General features: G+C 42.3%; 1 protein-coding gene across 12 annotated transcripts in view; it reads right to left on the minus strand.

Annotated features, from left to right (window-relative positions):
- Positions 1-19,642, minus strand: part of LOC122564315 (synaptonemal complex protein 2-like) — a 277,458-nt gene that overhangs the window by 28,590 nt on the left and 229,226 nt on the right. For all 12 annotated transcript variants that reach the window (XM_043719015.1, XM_043719016.1, XM_043719018.1 and 9 more), the window contains 3 exons: positions 7,240-7,334; positions 3,540-3,639; positions 3,397-3,455 (listed from right to left, as the gene is read on the minus strand). In XM_043719015.1, coding sequence (XP_043574950.1) covers positions 3,397-3,455; positions 3,540-3,639; positions 7,240-7,334 — 254 coding nt within the window. The remainder of the gene's footprint in view (positions 1-3,396; positions 3,456-3,539; positions 3,640-7,239; positions 7,335-19,642) is intronic.

Raw genomic sequence — 19,642 nt, forward strand, 5'->3', positions numbered from 1 at the left:
TATTTTGTCACACAGCACTAGTTTCAGCCTTGGTCACTCACAGCTCCTAATCTCCCTATAATCTCTCTATGCACTATCATCTCTTTATTGTTACCTTTACTTCTGGAGCCATGACCCACCTTCTCTCAGCCTCGTATAAATAGCTCCCCTTTTTTTAGCTTTGACAAAGGGTCAGTTAGACTCGAAACGTCAGCTCTTTTCTCTCCTTATAGATGCTGCCAGACCTGCTGAGATTTTCCAGCATTTTCTCTTTTGGTTTCAGCTTCCAGCATCCGCAGTAATTTGCTTTTATTTTGTTTTAAGACCACAGTCCAAACAAAATACGGTCTTTAAACCAAACTTCATAAGCAACTCAGTGATCCATACATTTAAAAACATTTTTATATTTAGTTATTCCTAACTATGGGTGTTGCATTATTTATTCTCATGTTCAATAAGTAATGAACTCAACTATTGGTGTTGCCAGGGTTGGAGGATTTGAACTGTAGGGAGAGGCTGAACAGGCTGGGGCTGTTTTCCCTGGAGCATCGGAGGTTGAGGGGTGGCCTTATAGAGGTTTACAAAATTATGAGGGGCATGGATAGGATAAATAGACAAAGTATTTTCCTGGGGTCAGGGAGTCCAGAACTAGAGGGCATAGGTTTAGGGGGAGAGGGGAAAGATATAAAAGAGACCTAAGGGGCAACATCTTTCACGCAGAGGGTGGTACGTGTAAATAATGAGCTGCCAGAGGATGTGATGGATGCTGGTACAATTGCAACATTTAAGAGGCATTTGGATGGGTATATAAATAGGAAGGGTTTGGAGGAATATGGGCCGGATGCTGGCAGGTGGGACTAGATTGGGTTGGGATATCTGGTCAGCATGGACGGGTTGGACCGAAGGGTCTGTTTCCATGTTGTACATCTCTATGACTCTATTTGCTAACTCAAAGAAATCTAGTTAAATTGGGTCCTTTAAAAATATAAATTCATTTGGTGTTGAAGCTATTAGAGAAGAGATCCTTTATAAATTAACCTAGTTGTGAGGGGCAGGTGAATAAAGGAGGGAAACCAGTCTATTCCTCCTCAACTGAGAATTTAAGGAGTTTGGAATGGTTAGAAATTGGGAAGCCTCATATGGGAACTTGTCATACAAAGTAGCAGAAGATTGAAAAGTGGCACATCGACGCCTTGCATAGTGTCAAAGGAAATTCCAAGAAACTATAAACTGCTTAAAAGGTTTCAGAAATAATAATCAATGAAAGAATTAACAGCCACTTGAAATTTTAGTTAATGAGTTAATATTAATTGAGATAATGCCAGCATAGCTTTGCCAAAGAGAGAACAGGCTTGACTACTTTTTTTCATGAAGCAACAGTGTTAATTTAGAAAATACAGTGGATATTGATTGCTTACAAAATTGAAGTCCATGAACTAGAAGGATCAGCGTCAGCTTCAATGAAACACGGCTTGGTGATCAAAAACAAGTTTTAGTAAAGACAGGTTGTGTTATGTTGCACTGTCAGAATGTCAGCAAAGCTTAAAGAATTTTTTGAGAAGATTTGTAGCTCAGGTTGAGGTTCTAGATGTAGGTATTCTCACTGAGCAAACCTATATCCAGAACCTCAAAGAAATACGCTCCTGATATCTGTTACGACATGGTGGAAACCCTTCTGGTAATTAAACCAAACACAAAAAAGTTTACTTCACCTTGTAATCTGTTAAATTATAAGTGACAGAGAACTACCCAAATTCCACTATTTAATGAAAAAATATCAATTTTATTCTTTAACTCTAAAATTGAACATTAAACAACACCAATTTACAACTCAATCTCCTTTCTCAAAGATTTGCCATCTACCTCCAATATAACAATATACTGATCCGATAAAGCCCCTATTAAATTTACAGCAAATCGATTTTCAAAACCAGACAGCAATTGACAGGTGTCAATTCTCCTCTGTTTGTTGATCTCCCTGGGTCATCTTTAGTCGTCTGTTGCAAAGATATTACATATGAAAAAGGTACCTTTTTTGAGACAGCTTTCAGGTAATCTATCCAACAATGGCAGGTGGTGCTCTTTCTCTGGCTAACTGTCCAAAATGTCTGCTTTTTATACCCCAAAATATTGTGTCATCTCATTAGTTCAATGTTGTCAAAACAGTAAAATTCAAATTTGATTGGCTTTTAATATCTTGGGGCATAATTTAAACTGGCTAACTCTGAACTGCTGTGAAAACAACTCCGGTATCTTGGTTACAACATTTCCCAGTGTCTGCGTGGGTTTCCTCTGGGTGCTCCGGTTTCCTCCCACAGTGCAAAGATATGTAGGCCAGGTGAATTGGCCATGCTAAATTGCCTGTAGTGTAAGGTGAAGGGGTAAATGTAGGGGTCTGGGTGGGTTGTGCTTCGGCGGGGCGGTGTGGACTTGTTGGGCCGAAGGGCCTGTTTCCACGCCGTAAGTAATCTAATCTAATCTTTCAATTTTCCAGCGCGCACACTCTGCAATTAGTCACATGACAGGAGCTTGACAGCTTTCACTCTCTCAAAAGGTACAGTACATGCCTTCAACTTCATAACATATCACTATCATAATATATAAATGGAGGGTATAAAAATCTTATACTTTTTCTTATCTTTTCTCACTTGATCTGAGACATTCTATTTGAAGTATACGTTTCTATTGTAACAGATAAATGTTACCAAGTGCTTAAGGAATGTACTGTTTATACATAATAGTTGTAATGTCTGCTGGACATTACAAAATCAGCAGACCCAAGATAACCTGAGAGCTGATTGTCCATGTATACAAATCTTTGCTCTGCACACAGTTAATATGGCCTACCAGTTTCAAAGTTTGTGATTGCTGATTTCATGAACAGTTGTACTGAGCATGAGAACATGGAGCAGAAGTATATAAAGCTCTGGAGCATGGCATTCTGGTTTTCTCATTAGATTTTAAGAAGAACCAGACCCACTTCCCCTACTACTGTACATTTACCCCTAACTCATGCACCTAACACATCACTGAACACTGTGGGCAATTTGCATTGGCCAATTTGGCCAATTCACCTAACCTATACATCTTTGGATTGTGAATGGAAACCGGAACACCCGGAGGAAACCCACGCAGACACAGGGAGAATATGCAAACTCCAAACAGACAGCCAACGGAGACTGGAATTGAATCAGGGTCCCTGGCACTGTGAGGCAGCAGTGCTAACCACTGAGCCACCATGCCACCCTATTCTCTCAAGAAATCTCTCTATGAAGTCATTGTCATAAATTGTATCCACTCAGTAGAAATTGTATGAGAAGCAATTCTTGAATTTAAAAAAATGAATATGATAACAGAAGTACAGATAGAAGAGGAGAAAAACACAACAGAGAAAAACCACTGTGAATAGAGGCTCACCTTTGTTCTTGATTTTCATAAAACTGCAAGATCTTAAGGGATTGCTGCTTCCAAAAGTTCTGTTTTGAGAAAAAAAACTTGTAAAATTATGATGATGTGGATGGAAAGAAAGAGAGTGTCTAACTATTGAACTCATCACATACCAGAGTCTCTTCCTCCAAATTCTTTACTGCTTGCACGTTTTCTTTAAAGTCCTTCAGTTCCCGGTCAAGTCTGTCCTCAAATATTTTCAATTTCTGTAACCTTTTAGAAGACATGCAAATTAAAATTGTACCAAGCAATATGCATATAAAACTGCAACTCTCAAATAAATCTTGGTCAAATGTTAGTGATTACACCTTATCATGCTACAACAACCAGAATAATTAAATTGTGCAGCAATGAACACAAGTAGGCAGTTCAGTTCTCTTCAGCATTTTAAGAACACAAGAAATGGAAGCACAGATAGACCATGAAACCTGCCCTACCAATTAATACAATTATGGCTGATTTTGGTCATTAACCCCCAACCTCTTCCTGGATTTCAGGAGACCAAAAAGTTTACCTCAGCCTTGGCTGACCCACTTCAACTCCCCCCAAGGTCCTGGGCCTCCTCCACCACGAAATCCAAGCCACCAGACAACTAGAGGAAGAATGCCTTATCTTCTGCCTTGGGACCCTTCAACCACATGGCATCAACGTAGACTTCACTAGTTTCCAAATCTCGCCTCCCCAACATTTATCCCAGATCCATGTCTCCAATTCAGCATGGCCCTCTTGACCTCTCCCCACCTGTCTATCTTCCTTCCCACATACCTTCCCCCAGCCCCACCCCCAATGCCATATTTATCTCAGCCTCCTCTCTCTCCGCATTCCTGATGAAGGGTTTATGACTGAAACGTTGACTCTCCTGCTCCTCAGACGCTGCCTGACTTGCTGGGCTTTTCCAGCACCACACTTTTCACCTCTGATTCTCCAGCATCTGCAGTCCTCACTTTCTCCTCCTTGAATTTATTTGCCAGTGGAGTATTTATAACCACCATTAAATAATCTTATTTTTAAAATAAGATATTCAATACATTACATTTTGTTTGAACTGAGGCCATTTCATAATTCCATGTAATACTTAATGCCAGTTACTCAATAACCTTAAGCATTCAATTTGCTCATGACTGACTTACACCATTCACCTGCACTGACTCCATATTCTTAAGTTAGAGTCATATAGGTCTACAGCTCAAAAAAAGGCCCTCTGGCCCATCGAGCCTGTACTTGTCAAAAATAGCCACCTAACTATTCTAATCCCATTTTCCAGTACCTGGCCCATAGCCTTGTATGCCTTGGCATTGCTTGTGCACACTTAAAAACTTCTTAAATATATTGAGGGTTTCTGCCTCTACCACACTTTCTGGCACTGAGCTACTGATTCTCAACACCCTCTGAATGTGAAAAATAAAATCCTCATCTCTGCTAAGCTTCCTGTCTTTACCTTAAATCTATGCCCACATTCATTGATCTCACCTCCATGCAGAAATCTACCCTATGCCCCTCAAAACGTTATACATCTCAATCCTGTCCCCCTCTCCGTCTTCTCTGCTCCAAGGAAGCAACACAATTCATCGAGTCTCTCTTCATAACTAACACTCTTCAGCTCCAGCAACATCCTCTGCACAATCTTCAGTGTAATCATATCCCCATCCAAAAATGTGGATTCCAGAACTGCATGCAATTTAGCTGTGGCTGAACCAACATTTTGTACCATCTTGTCCACTGTTTTCTAGCATATCAAAATGGTTCAATGAAGAGTAGAAAAAGGTAGGCCTGGAACAGTAGCATGCAAGATTGGGGTGACTGATGAAACTATAGCACAAGACTACTGCATGCCAAAATAGCAACATACCTGATTGAAATGTGGCACAACTGTAGTTTTTCAGTCATAAATGGTGGGGACAATTAGACAACCAATAGTAGTTGTCAAAGATCTCCCTGCCTCAATACTAGGGGGCCCAGTCTGAAGCAGTTATACCAATCTCATCCTGAAATGCTGGGTGGATAATATAGTTTAGACTCTCCTCAAGGTGTCCAGCACCCCAGGTGCCAGAATTCCACCAAATCCTTTCATGTGATATCATGAAATAGTCTCAATTAGGGATACTGCAAAGGCAACGGACCATGACAACATCATGATAACTTTTGCTCCTGTATTAACCAGTGGGCGGCACAGTTGCAAGCTCTGCTGCCTCACAGCGCCAGAGACACGGGTTCAATTCCCACCTCAGGTGACTGACTTTGTGGAGTTTGCACATTCTCCCCGTGTCTACGTGGGTTTCCTCCGGGTGCTCCGGTTTCCTCCCACAATCCAAAAATGTGCAGGTCAGGTGAATTGGACACGCTAAATTGCCCGTAGTATTAGGTGCAGGGGTAAATGTAGGGGAATGGGTCTGGATGGGTGTGTTTCGACGAGTCGGTGTGGACTTGTTGGGCCGAAGGGCCTGTTTCCAAAATAAGTAGTCCAAGTAGCCACACCCCTAGCTATGCTGCACCAGTACAGCTAAAATGCAAAGATTTACCAAGCAATGTGGGGGAAACTGCCTCAGTATGTCATAGAATCATTCAGATGTACAGCATGGAAACAGACCCTTCGGTCCAACTCGTCCACGCCAACCAGATATCCTAACCTAATCTTGTCCCATTTCCCAGCACTTGGCCCATATCCCTCCAAATCCTTCCTATTCATATACCGACCCAGATGCCTTTTCAATGTTATAATTGTACCAGCCTCCATCGCTTCCCTTGGCAGCTCATTCCATACGCACCACCCTCTATCAAAACATTGCCCCTTAGGTCCCTTTTAAATTTTTCCCAGCTCACCCTAAACCTATCCCATCCAGTTCTGAATGTTGGTCAGGCTATAGCTAGAGTATTGTGTGCAATTCTGGAATTCACCTTAAAGAAAGGACACAATAGCACCGGAGAGGAGATTTACTGGGATGTTGCCTAGGCTGGAGAGTTTCAGATATGAAGAGAGATTTGACAGACTGTGGTTGTTTTCCTCAGAGCAGAGAAGATTGAGAGGGCACATTATTGAGATGTATAAAATTGAGGGGCTTTGTTTTCTTTATTCGTTCATGGGATGAGGCCATTACTGGCTAGGCAGCATTCATTGGCTCTCCCTAAATGCACAGAGGGCAGTTAAGAGTCAACCACATTATTCTGGGTCTGGGGTCACATGCAGGCCAGGCTGGATAAAGGTCAGCTTCCTTCCCTAAAGGACATTGGTGATCCAGATGGGGTTTTCCAACAATGGATTCATGGTCATCATTTAGACTCTTAATTCCAGATTTTTATTGAATTCAAATTCCATTATCTATCATGGCAGGATTCAAACCCAGGTGCCCAGAACATTATCTGGATCTCTGGATGAACAGAGATCCAGATCTGGATACCTTTAGGCTATCTCTGGATACCATTGGGCTATCGCTTCCCCCCTATGTTACTTCGACAGGGTAGACAGGAAGAAATTTGTCTCATTGAGAGGGAGATCAATGACAGATTTAAGTAAAGGGGCAGAAGATTTAGAGGAGATGAGAGGGTGATGGGAACCTGGAACTCACTTGCATGTAAGTGTGGGAGAGACAGAAATCCCTGTAACATTTAAAGTATTTAGATGTGAACTTGTGATGCCAAGGCATTCAAAGCTTTGGGCCAATGGCTGGAAAATGGGATTTGAAAATTTCAGTGGCTGTTCTTGACAAACATTGGATTCAATGGGCTGAAAAGCCTTTTTCTGTGCTGTAGATCTCTATGACTATGGCTCTATGTCTTTCTTGTTGATTATTAATAGCTTAGTACAAAAGTTCAAACCTGGATTTGTGAATCTGATTCAACAACATAGATATTTTCTGTTCAGCAGATTGCAGGGATTGCTTGGAGCGTTCTTCCATTTTCCTGAAACAAAACTGAGTCAAACATCTAATCAATTCATATTTCTCACAAACCTACAATTTGGCATTTGCATCTTTTTACAAGTTACAATTCTTGGGCAGCTTGTGTCATATTTACAGATATAAAATTCACAAATTTACCAACAGATGCCTTCCTTTATATGTTACACATTTAATCTAACAGAATCATGGCCATACAATATTTTCAGTCCATCAGGCCTTTGAATAGCTTTTTCAAGGCTTCAATTAGTTCAATTTCACGGCTCTTGGCCTACAGATGAGATTTGTTCCTCCAAATATTTATCCAATTCCTTGAATGGAAGTTTTGGGATGCAGAAATAGAATTAAAATTGCTATTAGTCATTTCTAAGACACTTATCGAGCTTAGCAGTGTATATCGATTCTTTGCTTCTTCTCCCAAACTTTTAGAATTTATCATGAGATTTATCACAAAATGATCAAACTGCACCAGTTTAAGTCTGAGAAATATAGTTTCAGAACTAATGTCTTAAATTAAGGCAATTACAAGAGCCGAAAGACACATTGACTGAAGTGGACGTGGCAAATTGTTTTAATTTAAGACAGTAGAGATGCAATGGTAAAAATGTGAGGAGATATTTCATAAATGTCAAAGATATGACCTTTTAAGGAACACTACCTGAAGGATGCACCTTTTGTGGCTAACTAAGGAAGTTCAGAATGTTAATAAACATTGAAATAAAAAGTACACAGTGCTGCAAAAATTAATTGTGGGCAGAAGATGAGGAATATTAAAAACGAGATGACTACAAAAACAAAGGCAGATATTGGACTACGAGAGAAAACCAGCAAGAAATATAAAATGATTAAATATTTCTAGAGTGGTGTAATAAATAATCATAGTTCCTAAGAAGGAAAAAAATTGCAGAGTCTGTGAACAAATATTTTCTATGCATTATCACACTGTAAGGCACAAAACATGTCAAAAATTAGGAAGTCAAAAGGTAATGGCTGGTATCCCATCACCAAGTACCCTTTATGTACAGTGTACTTTACATGTGCTTTGACTAGCTAGCTCAGAGCCAGTCCCTAGAATGACTGAGTCACCTGTGTATATCTGTCAGCCAGGGCTCCCTGATTGGCCCAGGTTAAAAAACCCAACCAAGAATCTCAGTCAATGAAATCTACCTGACCCTCATTCCAATCATGACAGTAATAAAAAATGAAAAAAATAGGAAAACTAATGGGGCTTGAAGCTGAAACATTCCCTGGATCACATTCTGGGATCTTAAAAGTAGTCTGCAGAGATCCTGTATATATATACATTATAATATTTGAAAATTCCTTGAACTGTTAGGGTCCAAAAGGATTGCATAACCACAAAGGGTGGCAAGGAAATTACAGGCTACTTAGCCGAACAAACATCATTGTAAGAATACTAAAATCAAAGATCAAACAGAAGCACATTTAGAAAGGGGCGTTCAGAAACAATTGGTAACAGGATAGATCCAACATGCAACCTGAGAGAACCAGAAGGTCCAGGGATATCCAGGTCTGGATAAGGAGGAAAAAAGAGAGGCCTGTAACAGGTACAAAGGAAACAAATCAAAGGATGCTCTAGTGGAGTGCAGAAAATGCAGTAAGAAACTTAAGAAAACAACTTGCAGAGCAAAGAGAATGCATGGGAAAACTTCAGCAAGCAAGCTTAGGGAGAATCCCTTTATAGTCTATAAGTATGTTAAGGGGAAGAAGATAACCATGGAAAGCATGGGTCTGTTAAGGACTGGAAACAGCAATCTGTAGGAGTCAGAGAACATTGGTAGGGAGCGGAATAAGATCTTCACGTATCTTTACTTTGGAGGAGGATGTAGGCACAGAAGTCAAAGAGGTGACTTGAGCAGTTTGATATAAAGAGTGAGGTGGTATCGGACACTTTGTGGGCTTTAAAAAGTGGACAAATCCACAGGTCCAGATAACTTGTATCCCATGACGTTGTGGGAGATAGGAGGAGGAAATTACAGGAGCTATGACACATATTTTTAATACTGTGCTGGCCACAGGGGAGATGCCAGAGAACTGGAAGATAGTTAATGTGTTAAGAAGGGTGATAAGGATTACAGACCAATGAATCTCACATCAGTAGGACACAAAATATAGAACGGTGCAGCTCAGGAACAGGCCATTTAACCCACATTGTCTATGACAACGACGCCTTTCTAAACTTATCCCATCTGCTTGCACATGGTCCATTTTCCTTTATTCCCTGACTGTTCACACAAAATGCCTCTTAAATGTTATTATATCTGCTTCTACCACCAGTAACAAGGCATTCCAGACACCAAACACCCACTTTGAGGGGAAAAAAAACTTTCCTCGTACATCTCCTTTAAACTTTTCCCCTCTCACTTTAAACCTATGCCCCCTAGTATTTGATGTTTCCAACTGGCAAAAGAGATTCTGATCATTCACATCTGACTGACTCTATTCTTGTCTCTCATTGTAGGGAAAACTATTGAAGATAATTCTCAATGAAAGAATTAATCTCTACTTGGAGAAGCAAAGTTTGATAAGAGATAATATTGCATTATCAGAAGGAGATTTAATTTTTTTAAAGGAAGGGCCCAAGTCTGTCGAGGAAGAATGTTGCAGTTGTGTGGTTTACAAGGATTTCAGCAAAGCCTTTGACAAGTTCCCACATGGGAGACTAAAAGATGAACGCACATGGGATCCAGGGTAACTTGGCAAGTTGGATTCAAAAGTGACTTAGTGGTAGGAGACAAAGCGTGGTGGTAGAAGGCCATTTGGAGCCCTTTTTGCAGTGGTGTACCACTGGATCAGTACTCGGACCCTACTGTTTGTGACAAGATATAGAAGAAATTATTGGTAGCAGAGTAGATGTCGAGAAGCAGCTAAGTAAGCTTGCAGATCACACAGATTAGACAGGTGGTTAACATTGTGAAAGATGGTCTTCAGCTGCAGGAGGATATTAACAGGTTGGTCAGATGGGCTGATAAGTGGCAGATGGAATTAAACCCTGAAAAAATAATGTGAAGTGATGCACCTTGGAAGAAATAACAAGATATGGGACTACTCAGTGAATGCAGAAGACTAGGAGAGTTGGGAGATATAGAGGGATCTTGGCGTGCTTGACTACACATTCCCAAAAGCACCAGGACAGGTAAATCAGACACTTACAATCTATAGGATTACTGATAAAGGCAAAAGCAGGGAAGTTGTATTGGAGCTGTACAAGATTTGGGTTTAGTCAGTGAACTAATGAAGGATGTGAAGGGGATGCAGAAGCAATTCTCCAGGATGTTACCTCAGATAGAGTAGTTTAGCTATGAAGAGATGCCGGATAAGCTTGGGCTGTTTTCTTTCAAATAGAGAAGGCTGAGAGGTCAAAAGATTGTGATGAAGCATGGACAGGAAGTAGCTGTCCCCTTTATTTGAAGAGTCAATAACAAGGATGCATATTTTAAGGTGAAAGGAAAGAGGTTCAGGGGATACTTGTAGAAAAGGTTTTTCACCCAGAGGTTGAATGCAGTACCTGGAAGAATAGTTGAGGCTGGAAACATGGATGATCACTTGAAATGTACTGACATTCAAGGCTATGGGCCAAATGCTGGAAAATAGAGGATTGTAGATTTAGGGTAGCTTTTCATTAAACTGGCACAAACTCAAATGGGCTGAAGAGCCTCTTCAATTCTGCACACTGCCCTGACTCTATGATTCTACATCGCTAAACATTTCAGTCTAGGCAAAGATATAAGATATGGTCAGATATGTATTAACAACATTGACAGGACATCATTTTTAAACATGGAGATGACAAACTGACATTTTAGTGAATAGCAAGAATATTATAATATTTAACAAGGGCATAGATTGGCGAAATAGTAAGGTATGTAGCAGACTAAGTTTAGCAGAATTATGAAATGACGTGTTTTGGCTGGAATAATGAGGACAAATAAGAGTGAATAAGCTAAACAGAATAGTAACCAAAGGGGGTGCACATCACTAAAGTCAATAACAGAATTAATCTTATTAGCACATGAGTACAGTGAAACGTTTACAAGTTGCCACTTACAGATCCATCTTATGCACAAGGTAACAAGGTACAGAATGTTGGGTATAAAGCAGAAAATAAAGAAACAAGTTAAACTTCACAGTCTATAAGCGCTTAGCCATTCTGGGCCCACATCCCTCAAGGGCTTGCGGCCTCCCCTGCCACCCGCTGTCTAGGGCTGCATGCTGTCACCACCTTGCACCCCGTTCCCACTGCCAAACCAGGGAGCCTGTTCCTGCTTTTCCCATCGGTTGCCCAGACTGCCTACTCCCACTCTTAACCACTGCCCACCTCGGGCTGCATGTTCCTGATTAGATTACTTATAGTGTGGAAACAGGCCCTTCGGCCCAACGAGTCCACACCAACCTGAAGGGTAATCCACCCAGACCCATTACCCTCTAACTATTGCACCTAAAACTATGGGAAATTTTTAAATGAGCTGAAAATGTGTTGCTGGAAAAGTGCAGCAGGTCAGGCAGCATCCAAGGAGCAGGAGAATCAATGTTTCAGGCATGAGCCCTTCTTCAGGAATCCTTCTTTAGGCTCATGCCCGAAACGTCGATTCTCCTGCTCCTTGGATGCTGCCTGACCTGCTGCGCTTTTCCAGCAACACATTTTCAGCTCTGATCTCCAGCATCTGCAGTCCTCACTTGCTCCTGGAAATTTTTAAATGGCCAATTCACCTTACCTGCACAGCTTTGGATTTTGGGAGGAAACCCGAAAACCTGGAGGAAACCCACAGAGACACTGGGAGAATGCGCAAACTCCACACAGTCGCCCAAGGTTGCAATCGAACCTGGGTCCATGGTGCTGAGGCAGCTGTGTTAACCTGTTGCCTTCAAGATGACTGCCATTGATACCAAGGACCCCTCTCACCCTCTCTGTGCTGGCTTGATCTCCTCCATGCTGCATAAAGTCACACCTCACACAAGGTAAGTAGATTAAACTAAGCAAAACAAGTAGTGAAAGGAGGAAAAGGAGGAGCTAAAGCAGACGAGGTCTGCCTGCACACTGCACTGATTGCTAAATGTAAAATTCACAGTAAATCATCGTAAAACATTGGTTTGGCCCTAGCTGGAGTATTGTATCCAACTGTGTGCACCACATTTTAAAAAGGATGTCAATATTTTATAGCGGGTGCAGAGCAAAGTCACTAGAATGGTAGCATGGAAGAAACGCTTCCGTTTTGTGGTGCAATAGAAAAACAATTTCTTCACGTCATGGTAGAATAGGTTAAAGGTGGATTGAATGTAGTTGATCAAAACCCTTCATTGAACTGTGATCTGAAGTGCACCAACTGCAAAAGTGGTCAAAGTGGTTTCAACATTAACTTTGAAAAGGGAACGAGTATCTGAAACAAGCATTTCACACCAGTGTTTATATACAAGGATATACAAGCTAAAAGAACTTGTCACTATTTATTTTCCCACTTGAAAAATGTCCATAAGACAGAGGTGGTGGTGTTGGATGTCTTAAAACTCAAAAGGTGGAGAAATCCCCAGGACCTAATCAGGTGTACCCTAGAACTCTGTGGGAAGCTGGGCCCCTTACGGAAGTATTTGAATGATCAATAGCCACAGGTGAGGTGCTGGAAGACTAGAGGTTGGCTAACATGGTGCACGCTATTTATGAAAGGTGATAATGAAATGCCAGGGAACCATAGATGGTGAGCTTGACATTGGTGGGGAGCAAGGTGCTGAAGGAAATCCTGAAGGATAGGATTTAATGTATTTGGAAAGGCAAGGACTGATTAGGGATAGTCAATGCAGCTTCGTGCATGGGAAATCATGTCTCACTAACTTGAGTTTTTTAAAGTAGTAACGAAGAGGCGTGATGATTACAGAGCAGCGGACATGATCCAGGTGCCTTCAATACAGTGTTTGACAAGATTCGTGTGGTGGACTGGTTAACAAGGTTAGATCACATGGAAAACAGAGAGAACTAGCCATTTGGATACAGAACTAACTCAAAAGGCAGGAGACAAAGGAGAATCTAGAACTAGAGATCAGAGTTTAAAAATCGGAGTTTCCCATTAAAAATTAGCCTCAACTCCGTTTCATTCTCTTTGTGAAGGTGGTCATGGAAGCAGAGTTCTTAAATATTTGAAAATGAGGAACAAATATTTTTTACAAAAAGAACCAATGCTCTTGAGGTGAGATAGAAATGAAAATTTGAGATTACAATCAGAAATGTGGAATCAAATAGTGGAACTGGCTTTCGGGGATGAATACCCTACTCTTGCTCCTTGTTTATATTCGTATGCATATTTGTTGAATTGATGTATCATTTTATGCCAATGCTCAAGTTCTAATTGTGTAATAATCTTCTGTATGAAAATTCAAGTACAATACATGCTCTGATTCTACTTGCTACATCTTCTGAAAAACTAACATTTACTGAACACCATGGTCCTTCAAGAAAAATTATATTCATTCTGTTGAATAAGGTTATGCCTGTTACCTCATCCCTGATAATAGATCCAAGCATTTTTCCCATGATTCATGTTAGGCTAACTGACCTAAAGTTTCCCATCTTCTCCCTTTCTCTTTGCAATCGAATTATGTTGACAACCTTCAAATCTTTTTGTAATTATTCAGTGACCTCAAATTTTAGAAAGTGACATAACAATGACAGTTTTGGACATAAAACACAAAGGTACAGGAGATTTAGAAAGGACAAGTAATTAGGAGAAGGTGGAAGTGCGGTTGTTCATTGGTGACAACATTAGTCAATAGGTAGCAATGATCTAAACTCAAGAAATCTGCATGTTGATTGTAATAAGAACTTGCTGAAAATGTGTTGCTGGAAAAGCGCAGGTCAGGCAGCATCCAAGGAGCAGGAGAATCGACGTTTTGGGCATGAGCCTTCTTCAGGAAGGACCAATGCTCTTGTTTCCTGAAGGGCTCATGCCCGAAATGTCGATTCTCCTGCTCCTTGGATGCTGCCTAACCTGCTGCGCTTTTCCAGCAACACATTTTCAGCTCTGATCTCCAACATCTGCAGTCCTCACTTTCTCCTGTAATAGGAACTTATCAGAAAAGACTAGAGATAACCATCACAGACGTCTTGCAGTGTAGGAGGGCCATTCAGCCGATCAGGCCTACCCAGGTTTTAAGCATCATTACCAAGTACCAATTTTTTGCTTGCTCCCCCATACCTCTTGCATATTATTTCTATCCAATCATTTAATGCCTTTTTGAATATCTTATTGAAATTACCAGCACATCCCTGGACACTATGGGAAATGTAGCATGGCCAGTCCACCTAACCTGCACAACTTTGGACTGTGGGAAGAAATTGGATCGCCAAGAGGAAACCCAAGAAGACACAGGGAGAATGTACAAACGCCACACAGACAGTCGCCCAAGGCTGGAATTGCACCAGAGTCCCTGACACTGACAGGCTAAGCCCTGCTAACTATTGAACCACACTAGCCCTTGACTCAGTCTTTTTTCCTCCAATCCTGCAGACTTACCTTCACCGTTTTTCTGATGCTTTAAGCTAGTTTCAGATTTTCTGTTTTGCAGCTTGAGCTGCTTCCTCTTCACCATGGATGTGCAATCATTTTACACGTCTGTTCCCTACCAGGATAGTGTCAGGCCTCTCCACTTCTTCCTGGGAAAAAGGCCTGAACTGTCTCCATTGACCTGCTGTGCTTTTCCAGCACCACCCTGATCTAAACTCTAGTTTCCAGCATCTACAGTGTTCACTTCTGCCTAGTTGATTTTAACCTTACTGCGAATCCTCTTGCAAGGATGCCTACCTTGAAGAAGTTCTCCACTCTCCACAAGAATCCCAGTGAGTCTCTCTTTCATTGCAACCCCCAGGTCATTTCCTCTGCCCTGAAGCTCTTCAACCATGTACCTATTTTATTCTTTGCTACCTTCTCCCCAGCCCCCACTTCTGCCCATTGACCACCAGCCTCCTCTGCCTGGCTGAGCTCTTCCTCACCCTGAGGTGAGAGGGGTGGCCATGTGTATGTGCAAGGGCCCAAGTCTGTCTTTTGGAGGAGTACGTGAAACATCCCTCGTTCCAGACCTATTCTGGAACCCACCCACATTTCTTTTTCCAGTATACTAACGATATCATGGCTGTCTCTCTCTCTCTCTCTCTCTCAGAATGGAGAAGTTTTATTGATTTCACTTCCAATTTCTACTCTCTTCTCACTTTCACCTAGCCTCAGACTCCTCCTATCCTCAACATTGGTTTCTATTTCTGGGGATAGGCTGGCCATTAACATCTACTGTAATTGCACTGACTCCCACAGTTACCTGAACTATACATCCTAAAGACTCTATTCCATTCTCTCAGTTCCTCCATCACTGTCACATTTTTTCAGATAATGGCATCTTCAATAAGGGATCCTCTGAAATATTCATCATCTTCCTCAACTGAGGATTCCCCAGCACAGTTGTTGACAGCCCTCAGCTGGGTCTGATCCATCTCCTACATGTTGGCCCTCAACCTCTCTCCTCCCGCCTGCAACAGCGATAGGGTTTCCCTTGTCTTTACCTACCATCCCACCAGCATCCACATCCAAAGGATCTTCAGTTGCCATTTCTACCACCTCCAGAGATACTACCACCAGGCACACATCCCCCTCCCCACCTTGTCTGCCTTCCTCAGGAACATTCCCTCTGGGACCACACTGGTCCACTCTTTCTTCATCCCCAATACCCCTCCAGAGCCTCATGCCACCTTCTGCTACAACTGCAGAAGGCGCAACACCTGACCATTTCTTTCTTCCCACCTCAGTATCAAAGGGCCCAAACATACCTTCTAGTTGAAGCAGCACTTAACTAGATTGTGAGAAGCACAGGTAAACTACATTTGCTGCTCACAATATGGTCTCCTCTACATTGGGAAAATGACTAGATGACCCCTCGCAGAACACTATGTACTGTTGACCAAAAAAAGCCCCTGAATTTCCAGTTGCCTGTCACTTTAACATGTTGCCCTTGTCAACATCTGACTCAGGTTTGCTGCAGTGCTCCAGTGAAGCTCATCGCAAGCTGAAAGAACACCACTCATTTTCCCTTTAGAGACCCTACAAGCTGCCTAGACTTAATATCGAGTTCAGCAACTTTAGGGCTTGAACTGTCCCATGTCCTTACCCCAACACCACACACCAGGCCTTGTTATCACATAGTCTGCTATCACACATAACACATCGTTAGCCACTAACAATCTCCATTAATAGCTATTTACCCCCTCAGCCTGATTGTTATCCATTCCTTTGTCTATCCAACTATTCTTCTCTCTCTCTTCAGGCTTGATCCCCACCTACCTTTTACTCTTCACCCACTTCCTCACCTTATCTTCTGCATACAAAGTGACATTTTCCTATCTACCATCAGTTCTGAGGAAGAGTCACTCAACCTGAAAAGATAACTCGGATTTCTCTCCACATATGCTGCCAGACCTGCTGAACTTATCCAGCCATTTCTGATTTTGTGTCTGATTTACAGCATCCCTATTTCTTATTTTTCTCCTTATCTACTTCATAGTTCAAGCTTTTAAAAACCTCCATGAAATTTTCTCTTAGCCTTCTCTCCAAGTAGAATAGTTCCAAACTCTTCAATTTGATCTCATGTGGTTGTTGGAGTCACTGAGACTTGTCCGCAAAGCTGGAAGTTACATGGCTAGGACATTTGAAGGGACAGTCATACCACAGCTTACAGGTTTGGGGGAAGGAAGGGAATGAGTGTCAGAGAGTGAAGGGAATGGGTGAGCAGTATTAAGGCGGCACGGTGGCACAGTGGTTAGCACTGCTGCCTCACAGCGCCAGAGACCCGGGTTCAATTCCCGCCTCAGGCGACTGACTGTGTGGAGTTTGCACATTCTCCCCGTGTCTGCGTGGATTTCCTCCAGGTGCTCCGGTTTCCTCCCACAGTCCAAAGATGTGCAGATCAGGTGAATTGGCCATGCTAAAGTGCCCATAGTGTTAGGTAAGGGGTAAATGTAGGGGGGTGGGTGGGTTGCACTTCGGCGGGTCGGTGTGGACTTGTTGGGCCGAAGGGCCTGTTTCCACACTGTAATGTAATGTAATCTAATCTAATCTAAAAGCCGCAGCAGAGTAAGGGGCTTCCTTACTAAAGGAATAGTAATGACAGTTAATGAATGCTCTACTCCTCTTGTATTATATGGGAGGTCAAGTAGAAGTCCCTGACATCATCATCTGCAGGAGGTGTAGCCCACCTAAAGCTCCTCTCAGACTGCATGGAACGGTTGGTGAAGCAGCTGCTCTCCAGCTTATCAATATCCTGCTGGAACCTCTAGCAATCCTCCTTACTACACACAGCTCCCCAATCTTTGTGTCAAGTTGCCAGGATTGGAGGATGAGCGCTTTAGGGAGAGGGCCCTTTTCCCTGGAGCGTCAGAGGCTGAGGGATGACCTTATAGTGGTTTATAAAATCACGAGGGGCATGGATAGGGTAAATAGAGAAGGTCTTTTTCCTGGGGTGGGGGAATCCAGAACTAGAAGGCATAGGTTTAGGGTGAATGGGATAAAATTTAAAAGGGACCTCACGGGCAAGATTTGTACACAGAGGATGGTGCGTGTATGGAATGGGCTGCCAGAGGAAGTGGAGGAGGCCGGTACAATTACAACATTGAAAAGGAACATGAATTGAGAGGTTTAGAAGGATGTTGGCCAAGTGCTGACAAATGGGACTAGATTAGGTAAGGCAAACTGGTTGGCATCGATGAGTTGGACTGAAGGGTCTGTTTCCAAGTTGTACATCTCTATGACTCTGTCTGCTAACTTACTAAAATCAGACCACATACATTCTTCTCTCAAATCACTCATATCTTACAAACCAGAGGGGTCCCAGCACTGATCCCTGTAGAATATCACTGGTCACAGATCTCCAGTCATACAATACCCTTCCACTGCTACTCTCTATGACTAAGCCAATTCTGCATGCATCTTACTAGTTCAAAAGGGATCCCTTGTGTCTTCATATTTTATATCAGCCTGCCTATAGACAACTTTTACTGCCCTGCTCTCATCAATTATCTTTGTCACTTCCTCAAAAAACTCTATCTTGATGCTTTTAAAACACCCAATACCACCTCCTCCAGTTATCCAAACCCCTGGCACTAAGTATGCCCCAGTCAATCGCTCACTACAACAATCCTATTGATTGTACATTTTTCCATAATCTGTCCAGATAGCTAGTCTTTACAGGGCACTTATCTTTAAGCAGCAGCAGCTAGCAGCTTTGGAAACGGATGATGGTGCTAATACCACAGACGAATACAGTCAGACGCAAGCTTCTTGTACCACAAACAGCTTATGGTACAAGGTAGGGAGGAAGAAGAAAGGAAGAGTAATAGTGACAGGGGAGAAGTCAGGCATTCCTGTGGATGAACTCATCACTCCAGGAGGATGGTCATTACTTCCTTGACGATGGGTCAGGGATGTCACTGAATGGCTTCAGGGCATCCTGAAAGGGGAGGGTGTCGAGTTTGAGGTCGTAACACATGGTACCAATGATATAGGCAAAAAGTGAGGAATGAGTGTCAAAAAGTGTGGCATTGGAAAAGCACAGCGGTTCAGGCAACATCTGAGGAGGAGATTTGACATTTGGATATGATAAAGGGCTATGCCTAAAATATCAACTCTCCTGCTCCTCAGATGCTGCCTGAACCGCTGTGCTTTTCCAGCACCGCACTTTGAGTCACTTCTCCAGCATCTGCAGTCCTCACTTTCTCCCAAAATGAGAAACTAGATATCGTATCAGGTGTGTTCAAGAGGGTTTCCTTACTCAGTATGTGGACAGGCCGAAGAGGGGAGAGGCCATTTTGGATTTGGTGCTCAGCAATGAGCCAGGATAGGTGTCAGATCTCGCAGTGGGAAAACACTTTGGTGACAGTGACCATGACTGCCTCTCTCACTTACCATATCCTTAGAGAGAAAAAGGAGCAGTTACCGAGGGAAGATATTTAATTGGGGAAAAGGAAGTTATGACGCTATCAGACAGGAGTTGCAAAGTACAAATTGGGAGCAATTATTCCACAGAAAGGGCACAGCAGACATGTGGAGACTGTTTAAGGAGCAGTTGTGAGTGATGCACAAATTTGTTCCTCTGAGGCAGGTAAGAAGGGGTAAGATTAAGGAGCTTTGGATGACAAGAACAGAGGAACTTTTCATCAAAAGGAAGGCGGCAGCTTACATAAGGTGGAGGAAGCAAGGATCTAGCACAGCTTTAGAGGCTTATGAGAAAGGAGCTCAGAAATGGATTGGTGAGACCCAAGATGGGGGCACGAAAAA

This window comes from Chiloscyllium plagiosum, chromosome 29 (genome assembly GCF_004010195.1).
Source record: "Chiloscyllium plagiosum isolate BGI_BamShark_2017 chromosome 29, ASM401019v2, whole genome shotgun sequence".
Classification (NCBI taxonomy): Eukaryota; Metazoa; Chordata; class Chondrichthyes; order Orectolobiformes; family Hemiscylliidae; genus Chiloscyllium; species Chiloscyllium plagiosum.